Source organism: Zosterops lateralis, assembly GCF_965231275.1.
Source record: "Zosterops lateralis genome assembly, chromosome: 8".
Taxonomy (NCBI): domain Eukaryota; kingdom Metazoa; phylum Chordata; class Aves; order Passeriformes; family Zosteropidae; genus Zosterops; species Zosterops lateralis.
The window spans coordinates 21457805-21476626 of NC_139768.1; the positions used below are offsets into that span (position 1 = coordinate 21457805).

General features: G+C 41.0%; 1 protein-coding gene across 1 annotated transcript in view; it reads right to left on the reverse strand.

Moving 5' to 3' along the window:
• Positions 1–18353, reverse strand: part of GFRA1 (GDNF family receptor alpha 1) — a 132707-nt gene extending 114354 nt beyond the window's left edge. The window contains exons 1-3 of the mRNA XM_083866133.1: positions 17981–18353; positions 16585–16869; positions 15294–15377 (exon numbers count right to left, since the gene is read on the reverse strand). Of these exons, the coding sequence (XP_083722259.1) occupies positions 15294–15377; positions 16585–16869; positions 17981–18020 (409 nt within the window). The 5' untranslated portion in view covers positions 18021–18353. The remainder of the gene's footprint in view (positions 1–15293; positions 15378–16584; positions 16870–17980) is intronic.
• Positions 18354–18822: the final 469 nt, after the last annotated feature.

Genomic DNA, 18822 nt, shown 5'->3' on the forward strand with positions numbered 1-18822 from the left:
ATGGGTTCTCCAGCTTAAAACAAATTCTTTCCAGATGAAGCAGCAGAATAATACAAAATGTATTTTGCTCCAGTGTTCCACCATACATGAACAGAAAAACAATGAGAAGCCAATTTCACAGTGGCTGATACTATCCTCACAAATAAAATATAATCTGTAATTAAAAGAAATAATTGGCACACTAGTTAATTACTGCAAAATACATTCTTCAAATAACAATGTGACCTGATGAAATAAACAGGTTTTAACATGCAAACATCACTTTTCTCCCTCTGCCAAGTGTCCTTAAGAGCTATTATTTAACTTGCAGAATAGCTACGACAATTTGACTGGTGTTGGTATAACCTGATTTCTCCACAATGCATCTCCAAGTTTCCCATTAGCAGCCAACTGACAATAAGCGAAAACAACAAACAGAAAAACATTTATATTCCATTACACATCAGGAGTGATTGTGTAAGAATGTAACATAATACCAGAGTCTGGAATTCTGCCATGTGAGAAAGCAAAGTGGTCATTTCCTCCTTTCCAACACCAAACATAGGCACTACACATCTTCCTCCAGAAAAACGTTGCCAGCTTTCAAGCTTTGGTACTCAGCGGAATAGCTTTTTGATACACATGAAGGGAGAGTGAAAACAAACAGAGGATTTTCTGTTCAAAGATGTATTTTACACTACCTGAAACTCTCCAGTTTAGAGTTTGACATATTTTAGTTTTATTCACACACAAGATGTTGTCTTCCTCCCTTCTACTTTTCTGCCTTATTGCAGATGTTACATCTCTAAAATTATATTTCAATTGATTATTCAACATTTACTTGTCACCAGCGCAGAAAAGAAACTGCCAAAAATGCAGGTATTTAAATTCTAAGTACAGCATAAAAATTAATGCTCTATGACAGTCATCACAGGATGCATTCTCTAAACAACGAAAGACAGGTTTTCCCTATGAAGCCAATCCAACTTGGTTCTTCCATGTTTGTTTTATTAAATAAAACTGTACCATGGTTGTCTATCTGAAGTACAATTCACTTTATTAACTCTAATAAAATAAATGGCCTCTGAAAGCCAGATGTGAGATGGAACTTGTGCATCCTTGTTTCTTACCAGTTCAGGTCCTTGAGCTGATTTTACTGTGAGGCAACAGATAAAGACAGGAGAACTGGTAGCAGGAAATAAACTGTGATATGGGTTAAAAGACCAACACTCTGTTTTGAGAATATTTGGCCTTATAATGGTGTCTTTAAACATGTGCTGACCTAAAATCCTATGGTTTAAGGGCACCACAATGTATTACAGAACAGAAAGGTTTGGCTCTTCACAAATTGCACACTGCTGGCCAGCTCTGTGAACAGAAATGTTCACAGATCTCCTGTACAGTAAAAATTGCCACCAGTGAAGGTTTTGAAAACTCCTAACAGGAATTAAAACACAGTCTCACAGAACAACGAACCCGGAGTACAGTCAGGAAATTAGGATAACTGCATTTTTTCCAGTGGAAAAGAGCTATTTCTGGGGAAATGTCTGGAAGTTTACACAAATGAGCCTCCTAACCTTTCTTTCAGTAAACCTGCTGTTGAATGACTTATGAGAAGAAACTTTCCAGCCAGCAAGGCCCAGAATTAGAGATGTGTTTTTACCTTAACTGTCCCTGTCATGCACGTATTGATCAGATTTTAACTACATCAGTAAAGGTGATCTTAGTCACCTGTACTTTACTTTAGTACAGCATTTCACAGAATATTCTGAGTTGGAAGGGACCAAAGAGCATCAAGTCTGATTCTTAATGGCCCATACAGAGATGAAACCCACAACCTTTGGTGTTGTTAACACCATGTTCTGACCAGCTGAGCTAATCTCAGGGTCATTGGTTCATGGGAATGGCCTGAAGTTGTGTCACAAGAGGTTTAGGTTGGGTATTAGAAAAAGGTTCTCGCCCCAGAGGGTGGCTGGGCACTGGAACCGGCTGCCCAGGGCAGTGGTCACAGCACCAGCCTGACACAGCAACAATTATTTAGACAACAATTATCTGGACAACTCTTGGGCACATGGTGGGATTTTTGGGGTTGTCTTGTGCAGGGTCAGGAGTTGGACTCAATGATCCCTGTGGGTCCCTTCCAACTCAGCAGGTTCTGTGATACCACATCCTGGAAAAGGAATGTTTGAATTCACTCTCAAGCCAGTGCCAGAAAAGAACTGTTCAGGAGAGAAAAAGCTGAAGTCTCAAGCTTCCTGACCTCTAAGTTCTTGTGTCTGCCAAATATACATTAGCTCTGCTTCTACATTTAATATGAAAAAAGCTGGAGTCCTGTCAGCACCTATTCACTCAAGTCTTCAAACAACTGAGGATAAAACAGTCAAGAGAATGAACTCAGCCACATCCTCTGCAAACCTCACAGCTTCTCATGCTGGCACTGGACACAAAGAGAAACAAACCTGGGTGTTGTAATGTGAACTGAATAAACACTTCATCTGACAATTAAAATGAACATTATCTTCCACAGCAAATACCAGCACACACCCACACCTTTCAGGTGAACTCAACCATCTCAAACAAATCGGGGATGCTTCAAACCATACAGAAGAAATGTTAACAGCAGGAGTCCCCCAGTGGTAAAAATACCTCAAAGAAACCTTTTCTTCCTCTCAAATACCCACTGTACAGCACTTTGGGCAGCTAGCCAAAACCCTGCCTCTAAGTAGCTGTAGAGTGATTTAGAGATGTATTTTAATACTTTTACCACTCTTTAAAAATCAACAAAATAACACATTTATTGCACCTTAATAATACACATCTGAGAAGTTAACACCATTAAAAAACCTTTCTAGCTTTCCTGTTGTAGTATAATAAATCACTCCAAATATGCACAGTAATTTCTACAATTTTATTAAAATACTTTGCTGCTATTGGATCATTTCACACAACAGAAAGTCATTACCCAGAATTAGACCACTGCACTCAGCTACAATCTGGGGAAAGGCTGTTTTTTAAAGTAATACTCTGAACTACTGAGGTTTTCCGAGTTTGAACGTTTTTCAAATATTAGAAATACCTTCAAAATTCTGAAAGTCACGAGGAAGGATAAGTGCTAAACCTTAATTCTCTCTGACATGCTCCTTGACAGTCTGATCTTGTTCAACATGGAGCATTTGTGCTTAGGAACATTATGAATTGTCACCCTAATCTATTGGCAACACTTTGCCACAGAAGAACAGCCTGCTCAGGAGACAGAGGAGCCATCTATCTGTTACAAGCACTTTGCACATCTCCCATTCTGACAGCTGCAGTGGGCAGCAGCTTCTCTTACCACAGTCCAGGTCCAGAATTATTTATTGCATTTCTCAGGCTGGCTAAAGACAGGAACTAGTCACTTTGAGTATTCTACAAGCCTGAATATTGACTCTTACAATGCAGTCCTTCAATCAGCAGGCATCGCTGCTCAAGGGGAGCTAACTATGGCTCTATTTTACTCTTTTTACAACAGAATAATTCATTCTGTACCTTGTAAATTACATTTCTCCTCACAGTCTACACTAGGTATTGCATACTGCCCACATTACAGAAATCTGTGCGCTTTTTTTCTGAAGATCTTAATAGAAACAGCTCTAGAGAAAACACTGCCATTTGAGATCAATTACTTCTGCCTCCTGTTAGTGTCCTAGCTACAGTCACTTATTGATTATCTTTTAAGTATGATTTTAATTTTATTATGTCTATGTGGGATTAAATACATATTTAAAACACTGAGTTAACAAAAAAAATTCTTAAAATCAGTATATACAGTTGCAATGCTACAAACATGACTTTGAAAAGCAGAATAGGATAAAGTTTCCTGTTTTCTTAGCCTGACAAAATGTTGATATTGAGAAGATTCTTATGGTGGCATTTTCCTCTTTAATGCAGGACCAAAAGTTTGCAACATTTAAATCCCTGACTTAACGCTACAGGAAGGAGATAACTCTCTTTTTAATAATCTGAGGGGTTTATAAGCTTACCTGCAATTAGCATAAATGAAAGCTACTATCAGACTGTGTAATTACTGCCCAGCAATGCAGTAGCTAAGCCCTAAAAATGACAGCTCCACAAGTGCACCCATTCTCTGCCCTGTTAAGTGAGTGATTTAAAGCAGGTAAGAGCAGTGCAGAGTGGCTGCCTGCAGTGGTGTCACAACAAGTCACCTGCTTTCAGAAATATTCCTGTGACAGCTGGGATACCCAACCACCAACACATTTTTAATAGATAAATAAAACCATAAAGCTCAAGCATCACAGTTATTCGCCGTTTGTGGTTATGCCATTAAGGATGTCTTTAATCTATTGACAACCTCACCTTTGAGTCAGCAGTTCAGACACAGCCCAAGGGGGTAATGACTGAGAGCACTTCCATAGCTGCATAGGCAACTACAAACAACAAGCTGGGGAGAAAGGGAAATGTTCAGGGATAGACAACTGAGCTACAGAAATCGTTTTTGTAATTGGCACCTCTGTTGGCACCATCTGCAAGGAGGGGAAGGAGTGAGCAGGGAATGAAAAATGAACTACTTTCCCTTTTCCATGGCTACCTGCAGCAGCAGGGTGCCCTGCTCTGCTCTGCCAGACTGGCCATGAAGGACTGACAGCTCCAGTTTGCAGAGAGCTAAGGCATGTGGTACTGCTTTTCTTCAAACAGGATAATTCTAAATTTATTCTCATTTATGCTTCTGAATCTTCCCACAGCTCTTAGAGAAAGGTCAAGGGCATGCAGATAAGATATTTTTAGCTATACAGCAGAAACTTATTAAAAAACTAAATGCAGCCCCAGGTCAGATTCAAAGTGTTTTTTGTTTACCAAATTCGAAAACACTGTATGCCTTTCTCACTAAACATTAACACAGCTACAGTTAATAAATTTACTTTTTACCCAACCCAAAAAGAGCTGTCTAGGTATTTTTAAAATGTGCAAAAATTAAAAAAAAAAAACCCCAAACACATCACCAAACCCTGTGCTCAACAATTCTCACAGCAATTTATAGACAGGATTTATACACTAACACACCACATTTCTCTGCAAGTCTTCTTTAATTTTCTGTTGCAAAGGTGGGATGTTTGGCAAGGGGAAGAGACATCACACATCAGCAGCCTTGGGGAATGTTTGCTTAGAAACGCACACAGTTTGACCTCTCAGAGGATCAAATCAGTTTACTTCATCAGGTCATGAGTGTTATCAACCACTGCAAGTTTGCATCTCTATTTCACTGTTTAGGAGACTAAAATTAAGTAACAGATTACAAGAGAAAGAACTGACACCATTTCTCAGTCTATATGGGTTGATTTTAGAGCTGTAATTTTCATGATATTTTTTTATGAGAACACTATAGGCAGTTCTTACCCATGCAATTCTTTAAAGAAATCTGACAAGCAAATTCATCAATTTCTAATAGAATTTCAAATACAGCCGACACCTCGCTGTCTTCAATCTTGTCTTGTTTCAGAACTGTGTATGTGGAGAACAGACATGCCTGTCTGGGGCCTAATGGATAACATGACATACACTCCCATGGCAATAGAAAATGAACAACAATAAAAATTATAATTTACTTTGCTGTCAGGTGCTGATCCTGTAGGTGTGAAGGAAAGCAAGTAAAGCTGCAGAGACTGGGTTTTGAGCTGGTCTTGTATTTAAATATTCTGTAGTTGAGATTTAATTGCACCTAATCTGCTCAATAAAATCATCTTCACTGTTATTAATATCTCAGACTTGTGTTATTATATAAGCCTAACCTATTTTTTTATACAGACATTTTAATCTGCTGCTTAAGTGTTGATTAATGCAAAGCCACTGCTGTGGAGAATACATTCCACTCTGTTTGCAAGAGGCAAGAATTCTTTGGAACTACTACCAAACACTAGTTACTTAACTTTGTTTATGGCCTTATGACAACAAACATCAGCAGAACTTAATCACTAATCCTAAAAATGTTCCATCTGGAAAAGAAGATGACTCTACGAAGTGCAGTGTCATTTATAAACACAATGTGTTATCATCCACATAGTCAAATGCAATATATGTGTTCATACATAACAGCTTTTGGATGGCTCCTTTCTTTCCTGTTTCATTTCTAAATCTGAATAAATGATCTGCATGCCAACTAACCTAAACAATGAGGTATTTCCCATTTCCAGAATCCTGAGATGCTCAATTATCTCACACAACTGCTCACCATCAACTGCACTTAATTGCTTGGATGTTTCAAGTCCACTGCATGTTTATTTATATCACTTGCATGACACACTGGATGTTTTATGAGACCAGAGTAAGATGAGATATGTCACAGTCTAAAGCTTAGGGATATGACAGGGATATGCTTTTTTTAATCACAATTTTTCAAGGAAATCTAAGTAAATTAAGTATCAATCTCTATCTTCTCCACACCCTGCAGCTTCCAGTGATTTCTTAACCCACAGGACATACTTGAACAAATCTGGCAGAGGAATGAATGTGAAGTTCTTACAAATCTTATGAAAAACTCTAGTTTTAGACTCGAGTGGCCCTGACAAGGCAGGTGTGCCTCTGGCTCTGAGCCATTCCAAAAGGGAGTGGGGACCCACAGTCCTCCAGCACAGGTGTCACACCCAGCCAGCTGCAGCACCTGCTGCCCTGCACAGCAGAGATAGAACAGAAGTAAGAAGTAAGAAGTGGGACAGAAGTAAGGACCGAGGAAAGGACAAAGGAACATGTGGAGAGGAGACAGGAACTCTGCACAGAGAGTAGGGGCATCCAGGGGATGGAGGACCCTGGTAGGAAATCAGGCTTTGTCAATTCCATCACTCAGGAAAAATTCCTGTTATCGAACAAACCACATCTCAAACTCTTTACAAGGAGGGTGAGAGGATTTTGAGAATGCTGAGAAAAGCTGAGTTTAACACAAGTTTGCAGCAACACAGAAGGTGCTGCTTCACCAGAAGTCCTGGATGAGGGAGGACAGGGAGGCACTGGGGGAATGAAGAACAAGAGAGCAGGGAGCAAAACAAAGACATCAGGCAGGAGAGAGGAGACAAGCATGTCACAAAAGAAGTGGGAAGAAGTGCAGCCAGATTTCTGAGGAGTAGCAGAAGTAGAAAGCAGAGCCACTCCATGCTGCAGTATCAGAGAAAGAAACTCCTGAACTCCTGCAGCTGGAGGGGATTTGGTGTGGGAGTCACAAAAAAGAGAGGGGTAAGTCAACAATCAAGGAAGGAAAGGCAGTATATGGAAAAGGTACTTCAAGGCAGGAATGAGCTGGGATTCACAGCTCAGGGGAGCAGCAGTGCTTAACATGAGCCTGACTGTCAGGGCTAAACCCAAAAAACACCAGCAGTGGGACTGGGGAGCAGGAAGAATCCTTGTGCTGTCTCCAGTGGAGGAGGAACAAGGAAACAGCCATTTCTGGTTTGCTGAATTGAGCTTTAGTACTGAATTTAGGGTGCAGAATTCAAAAGGAAGACATGGAAGTTTTTAACACTTCTGAACCTCATCAGCTGCATGACAAAACATTAATGGGAAGATGCATTTTATGGACATCAGAAAGTGATAAAATCATATAACCACTGAATGTAGAAATTCATCTTTATTTATGGGTTTCTACTCAAACCGTTTGATACCTTCAAGTCTCTTTACAACCTATCATTTCTGCAAATTTCTATGCAGTAGGAGCTATCTCTACGCCATTACACTTTGTGTCAGGCCTCTCTCATGTTAAATTTCAAGCTGAGTGCAGATTGTACAGGACAATAGCCTGACACTTAGAAAAATTGTCAAAGCATCATGGTAACTAAAGAACTGTTCCAAAAATAACTTAATTGTGGTAATGCTCCAACTATACTGACAGCATTATTGCTGCATTAGTTTCATCCATGGAAAGTGCAAGAATATAAAAATACTACCAAAAATAATATAAATTACAGAATTACATTTCATGAACAAACCCAGTCACGTTTCAAAAAAACAAAGCTGTAAACTTTCTAAGGTTAAAAGAATATAATGTGCATCTTAAAATAAGAAATGTTAGATCCTTATCATAAATAAGTATCTCCCTTGCAATCCAGAAATCATTATTTCATCACACACAAGCATTTTACTCTTAGTGTTTTTAACATACTGTCAACTCCTGACAGAGCACTGGCTTCTCCAAGACTGTCAAAGATATCTCTGAGAGTCAAATACAAATAGGGTTATTAAAAAAAAAAATAAAAATAAAAAGAAGTTTAAAAATATCTTAAAATGTAAAGAGCCAGCGTGCAGAACGCCTGCCATAAACTGCACCTTGCTGGGCCATCAAGAGACAGAAAGCTGCAGGATGCTGTTCTTTTGGTTTCACCAGGGAAAGCTGCTTTCACACGAGGCATTTTGGAAGCTCTGCAAGGAAGGCTGCCATAGAAATCTGCCTACTGAAGGCAGTCCTCTGTTCCAGCCTCACACCACCTTTATCACTGAACCAGTGACAACAGTGTGGTCACCACAAGAACCAAGCAGCTTCTGCTCACTCTCACCACGTCACACCTCCAGCTGCTCCATCAACAGGTTCCCACCTCTCACCCCTGAGACACAGCAGCCTGCAGACACCTGACAGAACAGGGATCCCAGCCAGTTCTGTGTGTCTCAGGTCCCCAGCAGCCCATGTCTGCTCCTACTCACCACACCCCTGGAATGCTGCTGCCTCTCCCAACAGAAAATCTGGTTCTGCTTCCCTCCTCAGTGACCTGATCTCTCCTCATAATCCCACCAACACCACTGGCAGTTCCCTTGTCCTTTGCTCCTCTTTCAGAGAAACTCAGGTGCCACTTGAGCAAACTGTAAAGCTGGCCTACAATTATTCCTGTATTCTTGCTTGGGAAGCAAGAATACACAGTCTCCTGCCCAAAAATGTATATACATATTTGTTCATTTAATATCTGACCCACCATAATTGAGGCTTTTCTGCAAAGATCCAGATTAAGGAATGGCAGTTCCATTCTCCAAGGATATTACTCTAGAAAAGATGTGGTTCACTGCATATATCCTATTTTTGGTAACATATTTGGTCATGTTTGCTCAACCAGCCATGTCCCAACACTTCCCTTTGAGGCTTCAGGAAAATACTGCCCAACAAACACTGAATTTCCTTCAAGACTCCTAACTATTCTCTCTTGCTACTCTTGGCATTAAAGGAGAGGGTGAATATTCATGCATAAATGAGTATTTATGTTCCATCATCAGGTGCTTCCTTTTCATCTTGTGTCCTGTGTTGAAACAGGTTGACAAAGCCTGTCTAGTCTACCAGGAGGAGCAGAAACACTGCATTTGCACAAAGCTGTGCCTTTTAAATACTTGAGGAACAAAGACCTTATCTCCTGTTTTACAGCTCTTCAAAGAAATTGGCAAAAATGTTCCAGTAATCTTACCAAAGAAAGCAACATGGACTAAACTGAGAGTATTTACATATTCCTATTTTCAAGGCCTGCTGAAGCTAAAGTGTGTAGGCACTGCCTGTACAGGCCAGGCAATCAGTTACTTCAGCAAGGTACTTAATTCCCCTCTCACAATCAGATCTAGCTTCAAGACATGCAGAAAACAGGATATTCAAAGAGTTCCTGCAAGCCAACAGTCACCAAAGTGATTTTCTTTTGTGTGAAGTCCAATCTGATTATAAAAATGCAGAAGTGGAAATCAGGAACTGGTATCTATGCACCCTCGATAACTTGTTATCTGCCTGGAACCCAGCCTAGTTGTCTCTGCAGAGAAAATCTGCACTCAGAAATGTCAAAGAACACAAACATCATACATGCTTAGATTTGTTTTTGTTGAACTGTTTTCATTTAGTTAAGTGCAGCTAAAGTAAGTGCCTGGCTTGTATGTTTGTCTTCTTGTAACAGGACACAAATTCTCACTGGGGAAAGTGAGATTTGTGGATTTGGAAAGTGGATTTGTGTAAAACCAGTACTAAATATTTGTAATGGGGCTATTATTTTAATGTTTACCTTATAAAGAAAAATACAGCTGTGTGTGACAATCTAATGGAGGCTAAATACAGAAAGTTTTTACTTTTCTGTTATCAAAAGTCTCGACCTCATATCAGAAAAACAGAACTAAGCAAAAAAAAAAAAAAAAAAAAAAAAAAAAAAAAAAAAAAAAAAAAAAAAAAAAAAAAAAACCACCAAGAAACAGAATACCTTATAATGAAATAAGAAAATTTTGATATATTATGCTTACTTCAGTGGGAACAGAATCAGATTGCAAGATTCCTATTAACCTAGTAAGATCTAGTTTATTCTTTATGAACTTGGGTGCATGTACAAGGTAACTAACATGAAGTATGTTGCCTTTTTTAACTAAACAGCAATAATATGGGGGGTTAAAACCTAATAAAATCATCGCAGGGAGCTGACAGAAATCAACATTTTAGGTGGTTTTTTAAATTAAAAATATTTAAAACCTGTCTTTGTAGAAAAGTGGCATCACAAATAATCGTACAGAAATTTCATAAAAAGACATAGTGTTAGATTAGAAAAATACGTGGCATTTGAAATACATGCAGATTTAGGAACAGAAACAGGATTAGAGGCCCCAGGCAATAGGAATTGGAGATGTCATACAGTATTAATTCATGGGAGAAGGCACTAATTCACATGCCACAAACCCCAAAAGGAAAAAGCAGTGAATCCCTTGGCTAGGAGAGAGATTCTAACTTATCTTTCTGATAAACAATCTAAAAAAGCCCATACATGGATTCTACAAATGAAAAGTCATTTACCAGGTGGGAAAAAAAAGAGTAAATATTAATTCAAGTGTCAGGGACTTGTTACCCAGAACACAGCTCTTACATCAGATCAAGAACTACAAAAATTAATAGGGAAACACTTCAATCTTGAATTTTGGGAGTAATGAAAGTTTTGGGTACATTAATTCACTATGACACAGCTTCCTAATTCTACAGAACAGCAGGAAGAGAAGGTATGAGTAGAAGCACACAGACAAGGAAGCTCTGCATCTCTGATTCCTGGGAATCTGGACTGAAAAGCCTCAATCTTTCATCCCCACCTTTGCTGATGACAGCTTTTCCAAGGAAACACAACCAGTTCATTCTCAATGATGTCTCTACCCTGGGAAGCAAAATATAATGGGTAGGGGGAAAATAGATGCCATCAATACTCAGAGCAGGTTTTATGCTGGGAAGAGGGAATTACTCCCTTGTAAGAAATCTCTCTCATCCTCAAGAAAGTGTTTTGCATACTGGATTTATTCTTTCTCCACAATCGACTTAGTGATTTCTGAATAAAGTACACAAGATGCCTACAAGACTTTGAAAAATTCAAAGAAAGTTAGGAAAATTATTGATCAACCTACTCTCCTTCTGAGCAAGGGAGAGATCCTAGAGAGAGACCCAGAGCCACCCTCATACATCCTACAGAAAGAGTGTAACAGCCACCAGCACACACACACTCACTCCTGAGATTCCAGCACTGCCAACTTTTTAGTCTCAAATTTTTACATACAATAAAAAGCCACCTTACTAACTTTAACTGATTCTGTTTGCACTTACAGCTTATTCATTCAGTGGGCAAATCAAACCTGCTAACTTCATGTGCTGTGTTCTAACGTGGAAGGATATACTCCAGTAAGAAGCCCGACATGCTGTGCTGTCTCCTGAATTCTTGGGTTTTAATTTAGAAGTTTACTGTAATAAATATAAAATATACTCTTTTCTAAATGTAAGCTTCCATATACCTTCTATGACAAAAGATTCCCAGAGTTTTTAGATCAGGCAGCCTCCCATGAGAGCAGCAGAATCAGAGAATCCCTCTGACATACAATCATATAGGCCATTTTCTTTCTCTGATTTGTTAATGATGCAAAAAGCACTTTGCAAAAACAGTTTACTACACTAACAAGAAATACTGGCAAAATAATTAATTTCTACCAGTCTTGTGCTTTAGCAGCTAGAAACAAGGCCTAACTAGCAGCATGTAACCAACCAGTTCTCCACAGATTAACAGCAAACCCTCTAGGTTTTAACAAATGTTCTGATTAATGCAGCCTGCCCCTTTACAATTAATTCTGAACATAATTGATGCAAAAGAAAGAAGATTCACAAAGCTAATAAGCCTATGGGATAATAAGCCTATGAACAACTAGGCAACTCAGAAGTGAATCCATGGGAGGAGAGCATTTTGTCACCCTAAATGCATTGATCTAAAGAGCCAACCCTTTTTAACACAGAGTATTCTATTTACACCACTTCACAGACACGGCTTAAGGCATTTTATTCAAATGTAGTGGCTCTCCCTTTCCTGTTGAAATGAATGAGACATTTCAGAAACATTATTTTGTTAAGTATTTCTACAGGAATGTGCAGCTACATTTTTTATGCAGGATATTTTCTTACAAGGTGCCTGAGATGACCACTATACTGTATCAGCTAATACCAAAATAATAACATCTTCCAGTTGCAAAGCTCAATGTCAACTACAATGCAAATTTAAGAGGGAAACTGTTCTCCAGGTAGTAAAAAGCCACAGATAGCTTTAAGAAGTTACTAATTCAAGCATCTTTCCTTTATGTAGTGAGAAACTGATTTCTGAAATCCAATCAACAGATTTTGCATTTACTGTAGTTGTGACAGAAGTCAATGGCCTTGTATGTTTTCACCTCTCAAAAGTTGTAAAGGTTCAAGCAAAAAATGTCTGTTTAAGCAAAATCTTTATATCACAGTAACTAACCTAAATCTGTTACCCTCCAAAACAAACACACAAGTCTTCAGCAATTTGAAGGGCTGCTTAACAGGAAGAAATTCACACCCTTGAGGCAGAAGCACCACATCTGACATCGTAGTTATAAAAACAAATTCAAACCTAGATATGCCCAAAACAAAAAACAAGACAGCCCAGTCTTTCAACTGGGAAGACTCAAACTTAGTAACAGGTTTAACCATGCATTTCTGATTTTGTTCTAAATCAACATATCGATGCCTAAATTAAAGAGAATGTGGCAACCTGTCTCCATAGGGGAAGCAAGTTTGAACATCTATCAGAATAGAATTACATCAACCTCAATTGGTTTTGAAAACTGTCCTTCATTTGTCTGACTTATGTACACTACAAAAGATTTATCTGACACAAAACATTCAACTCAGCCAATGATCTCCCCTTTCACATACCACAGAAGAAAACTACTGTGATTTTCTGTACTACCACAAAAATAAATACAAAAGGTGGCAAAAGCATTATACTTGATACATACCAAGTCACACAGTCCAACAGAATGGGCTCTGTCATATGAAAGGGTTAATTGCTGCTTTTAATTACACACAACTAACTATAATGGGAGTGAGCACTGCAGCAACATCTATAAACACAATGTCCACATTAGCAGAACACCAGTTATGAAACCCCTGCCAACACTACGTACAGAGATTGGTTTCTTTGTTTGTTTTAATCAAATTTTACTAAGTTCTGCTATATTTGCAGAGCTCTGCAAAAACCCTGTAAGACTGAGAAGCTTTAAAGACTATAACATGCAATAGTAACCATGACGATAAGAAAAATGCTTCTGCTAATCTTTTTCTTTCAGCTGACAATATTTTCAAATACTGGTGTTTTTCCACTGGATGACAACTTTTGTTTCTTATTCACTATGAATTCTAGGCCTCCCATTCTTGTAAACCTGAAACTTCTGACCAAGGGAGCAGCAATTTGGGGTGCACTGATAACATGAGATGATCCTAACTGTGGTAGGATGGGTATCACCTGTTGGCAACTGTCTTACTTCATTGTTGCACTGAATAAGTGCATGAAAATTACATTTTAAGGTAATTATTCTGCAAATAAATTTGGAATCTAAAAAAACCCAAAAAAACAAACCTAACAGAAAGGCAGAATGCAGATAGGGTATACCTCTGGAGATCACAAAACTGCAGAGGTAGGTTAGATTTTGACCCCAGGCAGGCTGATCATAAACTTTAAGAAAAACTCCTCTGCACTGATTTTGTCTTGGTTTTATATTAAGTTGGAGTTTTACCCAATAAAAAATAAAATAAAGATTCTTCAGAGATTTATCTTTGCTTTCTACTATTTCTCCAACAGGTTAGCTCACCAAAAAGGACAATGCTTTCAAAAGATGTATGGGATAAGTATCTGAAGTCACATATTGAAAACTGACTAAAGGGACGATTTTCAAAGGCATTAAGATACCTAAGGATGCATTAAGCACTTAAAATTTTCAAGACTGCCTGGGCATCTAACGCCTATTTAAATCACTCAGTCCCTTTTGAAAGTCCCAATGGGCAGTTATCTACATTTTATGTGTCTATGTGCCTTTGAAAATCTGTACCATTAAATACTTAACAACCTAAGTCCCCCTGGCTTTTAATGGGACTTCGAGGCCTAAAAAGTGTAAGTACATCTGAAAATTGGTCAAGCCACTCTCTCTGGTCTTTTTTTCCTTTCTTTTAAAGAGGCATCTCCTAATGCTTATCTATAGCATGTCAGTCAAGTAGAGCTTCAGCACTGTCCAACTTACACACTGTACTGTGCGCATTTGGTTTGTTTTATGGAGCTAAACAATTAAAACCCAGAGTACAGACTGCATCCCCAAAAAAGACTTTCTGAAGCTCCTAAAAAGAAATGGAATTCCAATCTGTAACCCCAAAGAATGCCCCAAAACCCCCCACATTTTCAGTAAATATGACCCCAAACGAGTATCACTTAGGCTGATAAAGAACCAACATCTTTGTTTAATAACCATGCAACATATTCGAAATTCACGAAGAAGTTCTGGAAGGCAGCCACACAGCAACAAGAAAATAACCAGAAAAAGGAGGAAGTTGTGAATAGGCTCTTCAAAAAGGAAGCAGTTCCAGAAAAGAAGACAGGCTTTACTTCTGAATATTCTTTTTTAAAAAAACTGTATGAAACTATAAAGCATTCCCTTATGCAAACATTTAAAAGATGTATCTTCTGATCTGATCTTCCATAATGTCAATAGGAGGTAACTTGCACTGACCAAATTCCCAAAAAGGAACTGATTTGTAAATTGGGAACGCAGGGAATCAGATTGCCACCTACAGGAAAATTTAGCATTTATTGTCAAGAATGACTAAAAAAGAATACAAATTGCCATCCTGCCAAGCATTCTTTCAGTTCAAAACCAATTAGTCTTTTCTTTTGTGCAACTATATCATGAGCTTCCTAAATCCAGGAAGCCATTATCATTTTTTTTCATTTATGAGTACTGCTTGAAAGTTCCATAATTCAATTACAAAATCATGTGTCAGTTAAAGAATTTTTAAGTCTGCTTACCTGATACAATTGGTGCTAGCCTGAATATGTCTGATAGTCTGCTGTTAACTGGCTCATAAGGGGAATCTTCAAGCAAGTCATTTCCTAAGGATAAAAAATATTTAGATTTTTTTCTTACACAAGAATTCTGAATAAGATTTTTTTTTTGTTTACTTTTACTCTGTAACAGTGAAATGTACTCTCCCTTTAATCCCTTTCAAAAGCTTATATGGTTAGTTCTCAAAGAATTACCTACAAAAACACCTGAAAGAAGCTAATTGTTTATCCCTGTCACTAGATCTCGTCTATCCTTCCTCCTTGGGTAAGGTCATAATTTGCAGAGACAGCCTGTGACATCACAGGGACTGTCCCATCTCATGCCAGCAGGAGAGAAGCTGTAGCAAGGATGCTCCTCTTCATTCACCATAACAGCAGAGCTCTATTTTACAGAAGATCAGCCAAAACCCAGCATCTTTGGTATGAAACACTCCTACCAAGATACTGCTGGAGGAGAAACTTTTTATGATGCAGAAAATGTCCCTTATTACTGCTAGCAAAAAAATACACACGGACTCATCAAAACATATGGCTAAATTAACAGAAAGGGATTATTTCCCTCTTTGCAGAAGCAACTGAAGAAAGTAAGATAAATGGGGAGCACACTGAGGTGAGAGACTGCACCTCCAACTCCAGGGCCACAGCAAAACAGGACTTAAAAATGATGTGTCTCATATGAGGGACTGTTCTCAGTAGACTTAGAGAAATGTGCCTTATGAATATGAGTAACAGGAGTCCTGAGTCAATCACTGTCACATCTCTTCTAACTGGCACATCTGCATGCTGTGGGAACCCTAAACTTTGGGGATTTTTATGCCTCAGCATGTCCAGGGAATACTGCTAGTGATTACAGTAAACTAAAAAATAAACTTTTACTTGAAACAATCTACCCTTCACATGATATTTAACTTTCAGCAAAAAGGCTAAGAAACTAGGCTCCGGTGTGCTGTGCTCTTGTTAGGTGAGACCGAATTAAGGAGTTTTAATATTATTAGGAAAGTATCTCCAAATGACTGGTTTTGTGGCTCTTGCACATGCTCGTGCCCCTATCATTTGCCTGTGGTTGAGAAAGGTCAGTTGGTCCCCTGGAGGGAGCTGTGGCCGTGTTTCCAGCCCGGGCACGGAGCCGCAGCTGTGCCGGGCCGGGCGGAGGGAGGTCGGGGCGGAGGGAGGTCGGGGCGGTAGCTCCGGGCACGGCCCGAGCCGCGGGTAGAGCCCGCACCCGGGACTGGGGGCTCTGCGCCTCGCCACGTACCCTGCAAGCTCTGGTACATGCTCCAGTAAATGCGCAGGCAGTTCTTCTCCTTCTTCATGCCCCTCTTGCAGCGGCAGTTGTACAGGGATTTCTGCTTCAGAGCTTCCATGGCGCTCCTGCATTCGTCCTTCGCCTCCAGGCCCGTGGCCCGGCTGAAGTTGCTCTCTTTGCCGGCTACACACTGCCTCAGTGTCCTGAATTTAGTACTACAGCTCTGCTCCTTCAGACACTGGTCGCTGGCTTTCACGCAGTCCAGGCGGTCCCCTCCAGGCAGCCCGCTCACTTCTGCAGACAAAAGTACATCTATGGAGAGGAGACACAAACCAACCCGCGCTCTGGGGGAGGAGGGCGGCTCTGTCTGACCCCAGCTCCGGGAAACATCTGGGGGAGCACCGGGGCACCTCCTCAGGCTGCACAGGCAGCCAAGCCCAGGGGCAGCACCTTGCAAACCTCCCGGCTTCATGCTGCGCCTTAGGAAAAAGCGCACGGGGTTTATTTCCATGGGTTTAGATCCACTTTCGGGGGAGTCCAAGGTATTTTTTAACCCTGATGGGTGATTTATGAGGAAACACAAAAAAGAAAGACAACCCAGAGGGGTTAATGTATGTGCCTGACAAACACGCATTTGTTATTCCATAGATCCACTTTGGTGAAACAAATCAGCTTTCCATTCCAGGGTTTAACTGAGGGGTTAAATATTCAGCCTCACTTTCCACAAGAGCTTTGCTGTAATTTCACTTGCATCCAGGAACAGCCCGCTCAGAGAGATAAGTATCCTCACTGATTGATATTAGCCTGTCTTTGCATCAGTCACTTTTTAAAGGCTGTACACATTTTTGCCTATTCTGTATGTGTAAAGGTAGAATTTGTTACTTCCCCCCCTCCCCACTTCTCTCGGCGTATGATGCTTTTGCAGGAGAACAAAGCAAATTGCATTAACTCTCTCCTGTCCATCGTGCCCCCGTCATGCTCCCCCTCACACACATGCGGATGGAAACGCAAACCTCTCCCGTGGAAAGGAAACCAGTTTGGGCTGCAAACCACTACCAGTCGGGCACGCTGCCAGGTTCAGGTGAAGATGTAATCCTTCAGCTGGTCTTGTCATCCCCCACCCTCCCCAGGCAGCCTTATTTTATTTAAATGAAAAGTTTCCCTGTAAGTTGCGAGAACCCAATTTAACAAGAGGCTAGACAGGCAAGTGCCGAAGTCTGTAACCTCCCAGAGCTTTAAACGCAGACCAGGCTAACTGATGTGAGGCAGAGCCATAAAAACTACTGGAAACTTCACTGTTCTGCTTAAACAATAGACTGACAAGCATCAGGCTCCCGGTCCCATAAACCCTATGCCTTGCTTTATGAAGCGATGTGCAGACCGAAATCAGGCACCAGCAACTTACCCACTAAGGGCAAAGCGAAGTACAAGAGAACGAGAAACATCTTGCTGTCTTCGGATGGTTTCCCCAAACGACTTGATGTGTCACAACAAAGCTGATCAGCATGTAGATATTCCAATACCGCCGAGGTCTAAAGGCTCCAAGTTCAGATCCATTGAATTCAAGGGGAAAGAAAAAAAAGAAAAAAAAAAAGCCACCAAGCAAAAAAACCCCCACGCAACCCCCTCTCCTCTTCACCGCTACCACCACCGGCGGCAGGAGCAGCGACGCAAACGCTGAGCTTTTCCCTTAGATTTCAGGTCTGAGCAACCTGCAGGCACAGGCAGTGACTCCAGTGCGGGAGTGAGAGGCGCACGCACGGCTCTGTGTGTGTGTGTGTGTGTGTGTGTGTGTGTGTGTGTGTGTGTGTGTGTGTGTGTGTGTGTGTGTGATGTGTGTGAGCCAGCGAGCGGCAGCGGGGCAGGAGCGCCGGTCGCCTCCTTGGGTGGGCAGCGCCTGTTCCCAGGGAGGGACCGGGAGCGCACGGGGGGCGGGAGGGGGGTGCACACACGAGACCCGCGGCGCCCGCCCGCCCCCGGCCCTCAGCCCCGCCGATAGCCCCGCTGCCAGCCCCGAGCCGCGGCTCCCAGAGCGCCCCCGGGGCAATTCGCCTCTTCCACCGCCCCGAACGCAACTTTATTGACGCGCCGGGGCCGGGGCGGTGCGCGGGGCCGCGCAGGCTGCGCGGAGCGGAGCGGGGCCGGCCGCCCGTGCGGCGCTGCCCGCAGCCAAACTTTGCCAGGGAAAACTGGGACGGGCGGGAGGCGCGGCCGCTCCGGTTCCGCCGAGCGCAGCGGAGCCCCCGA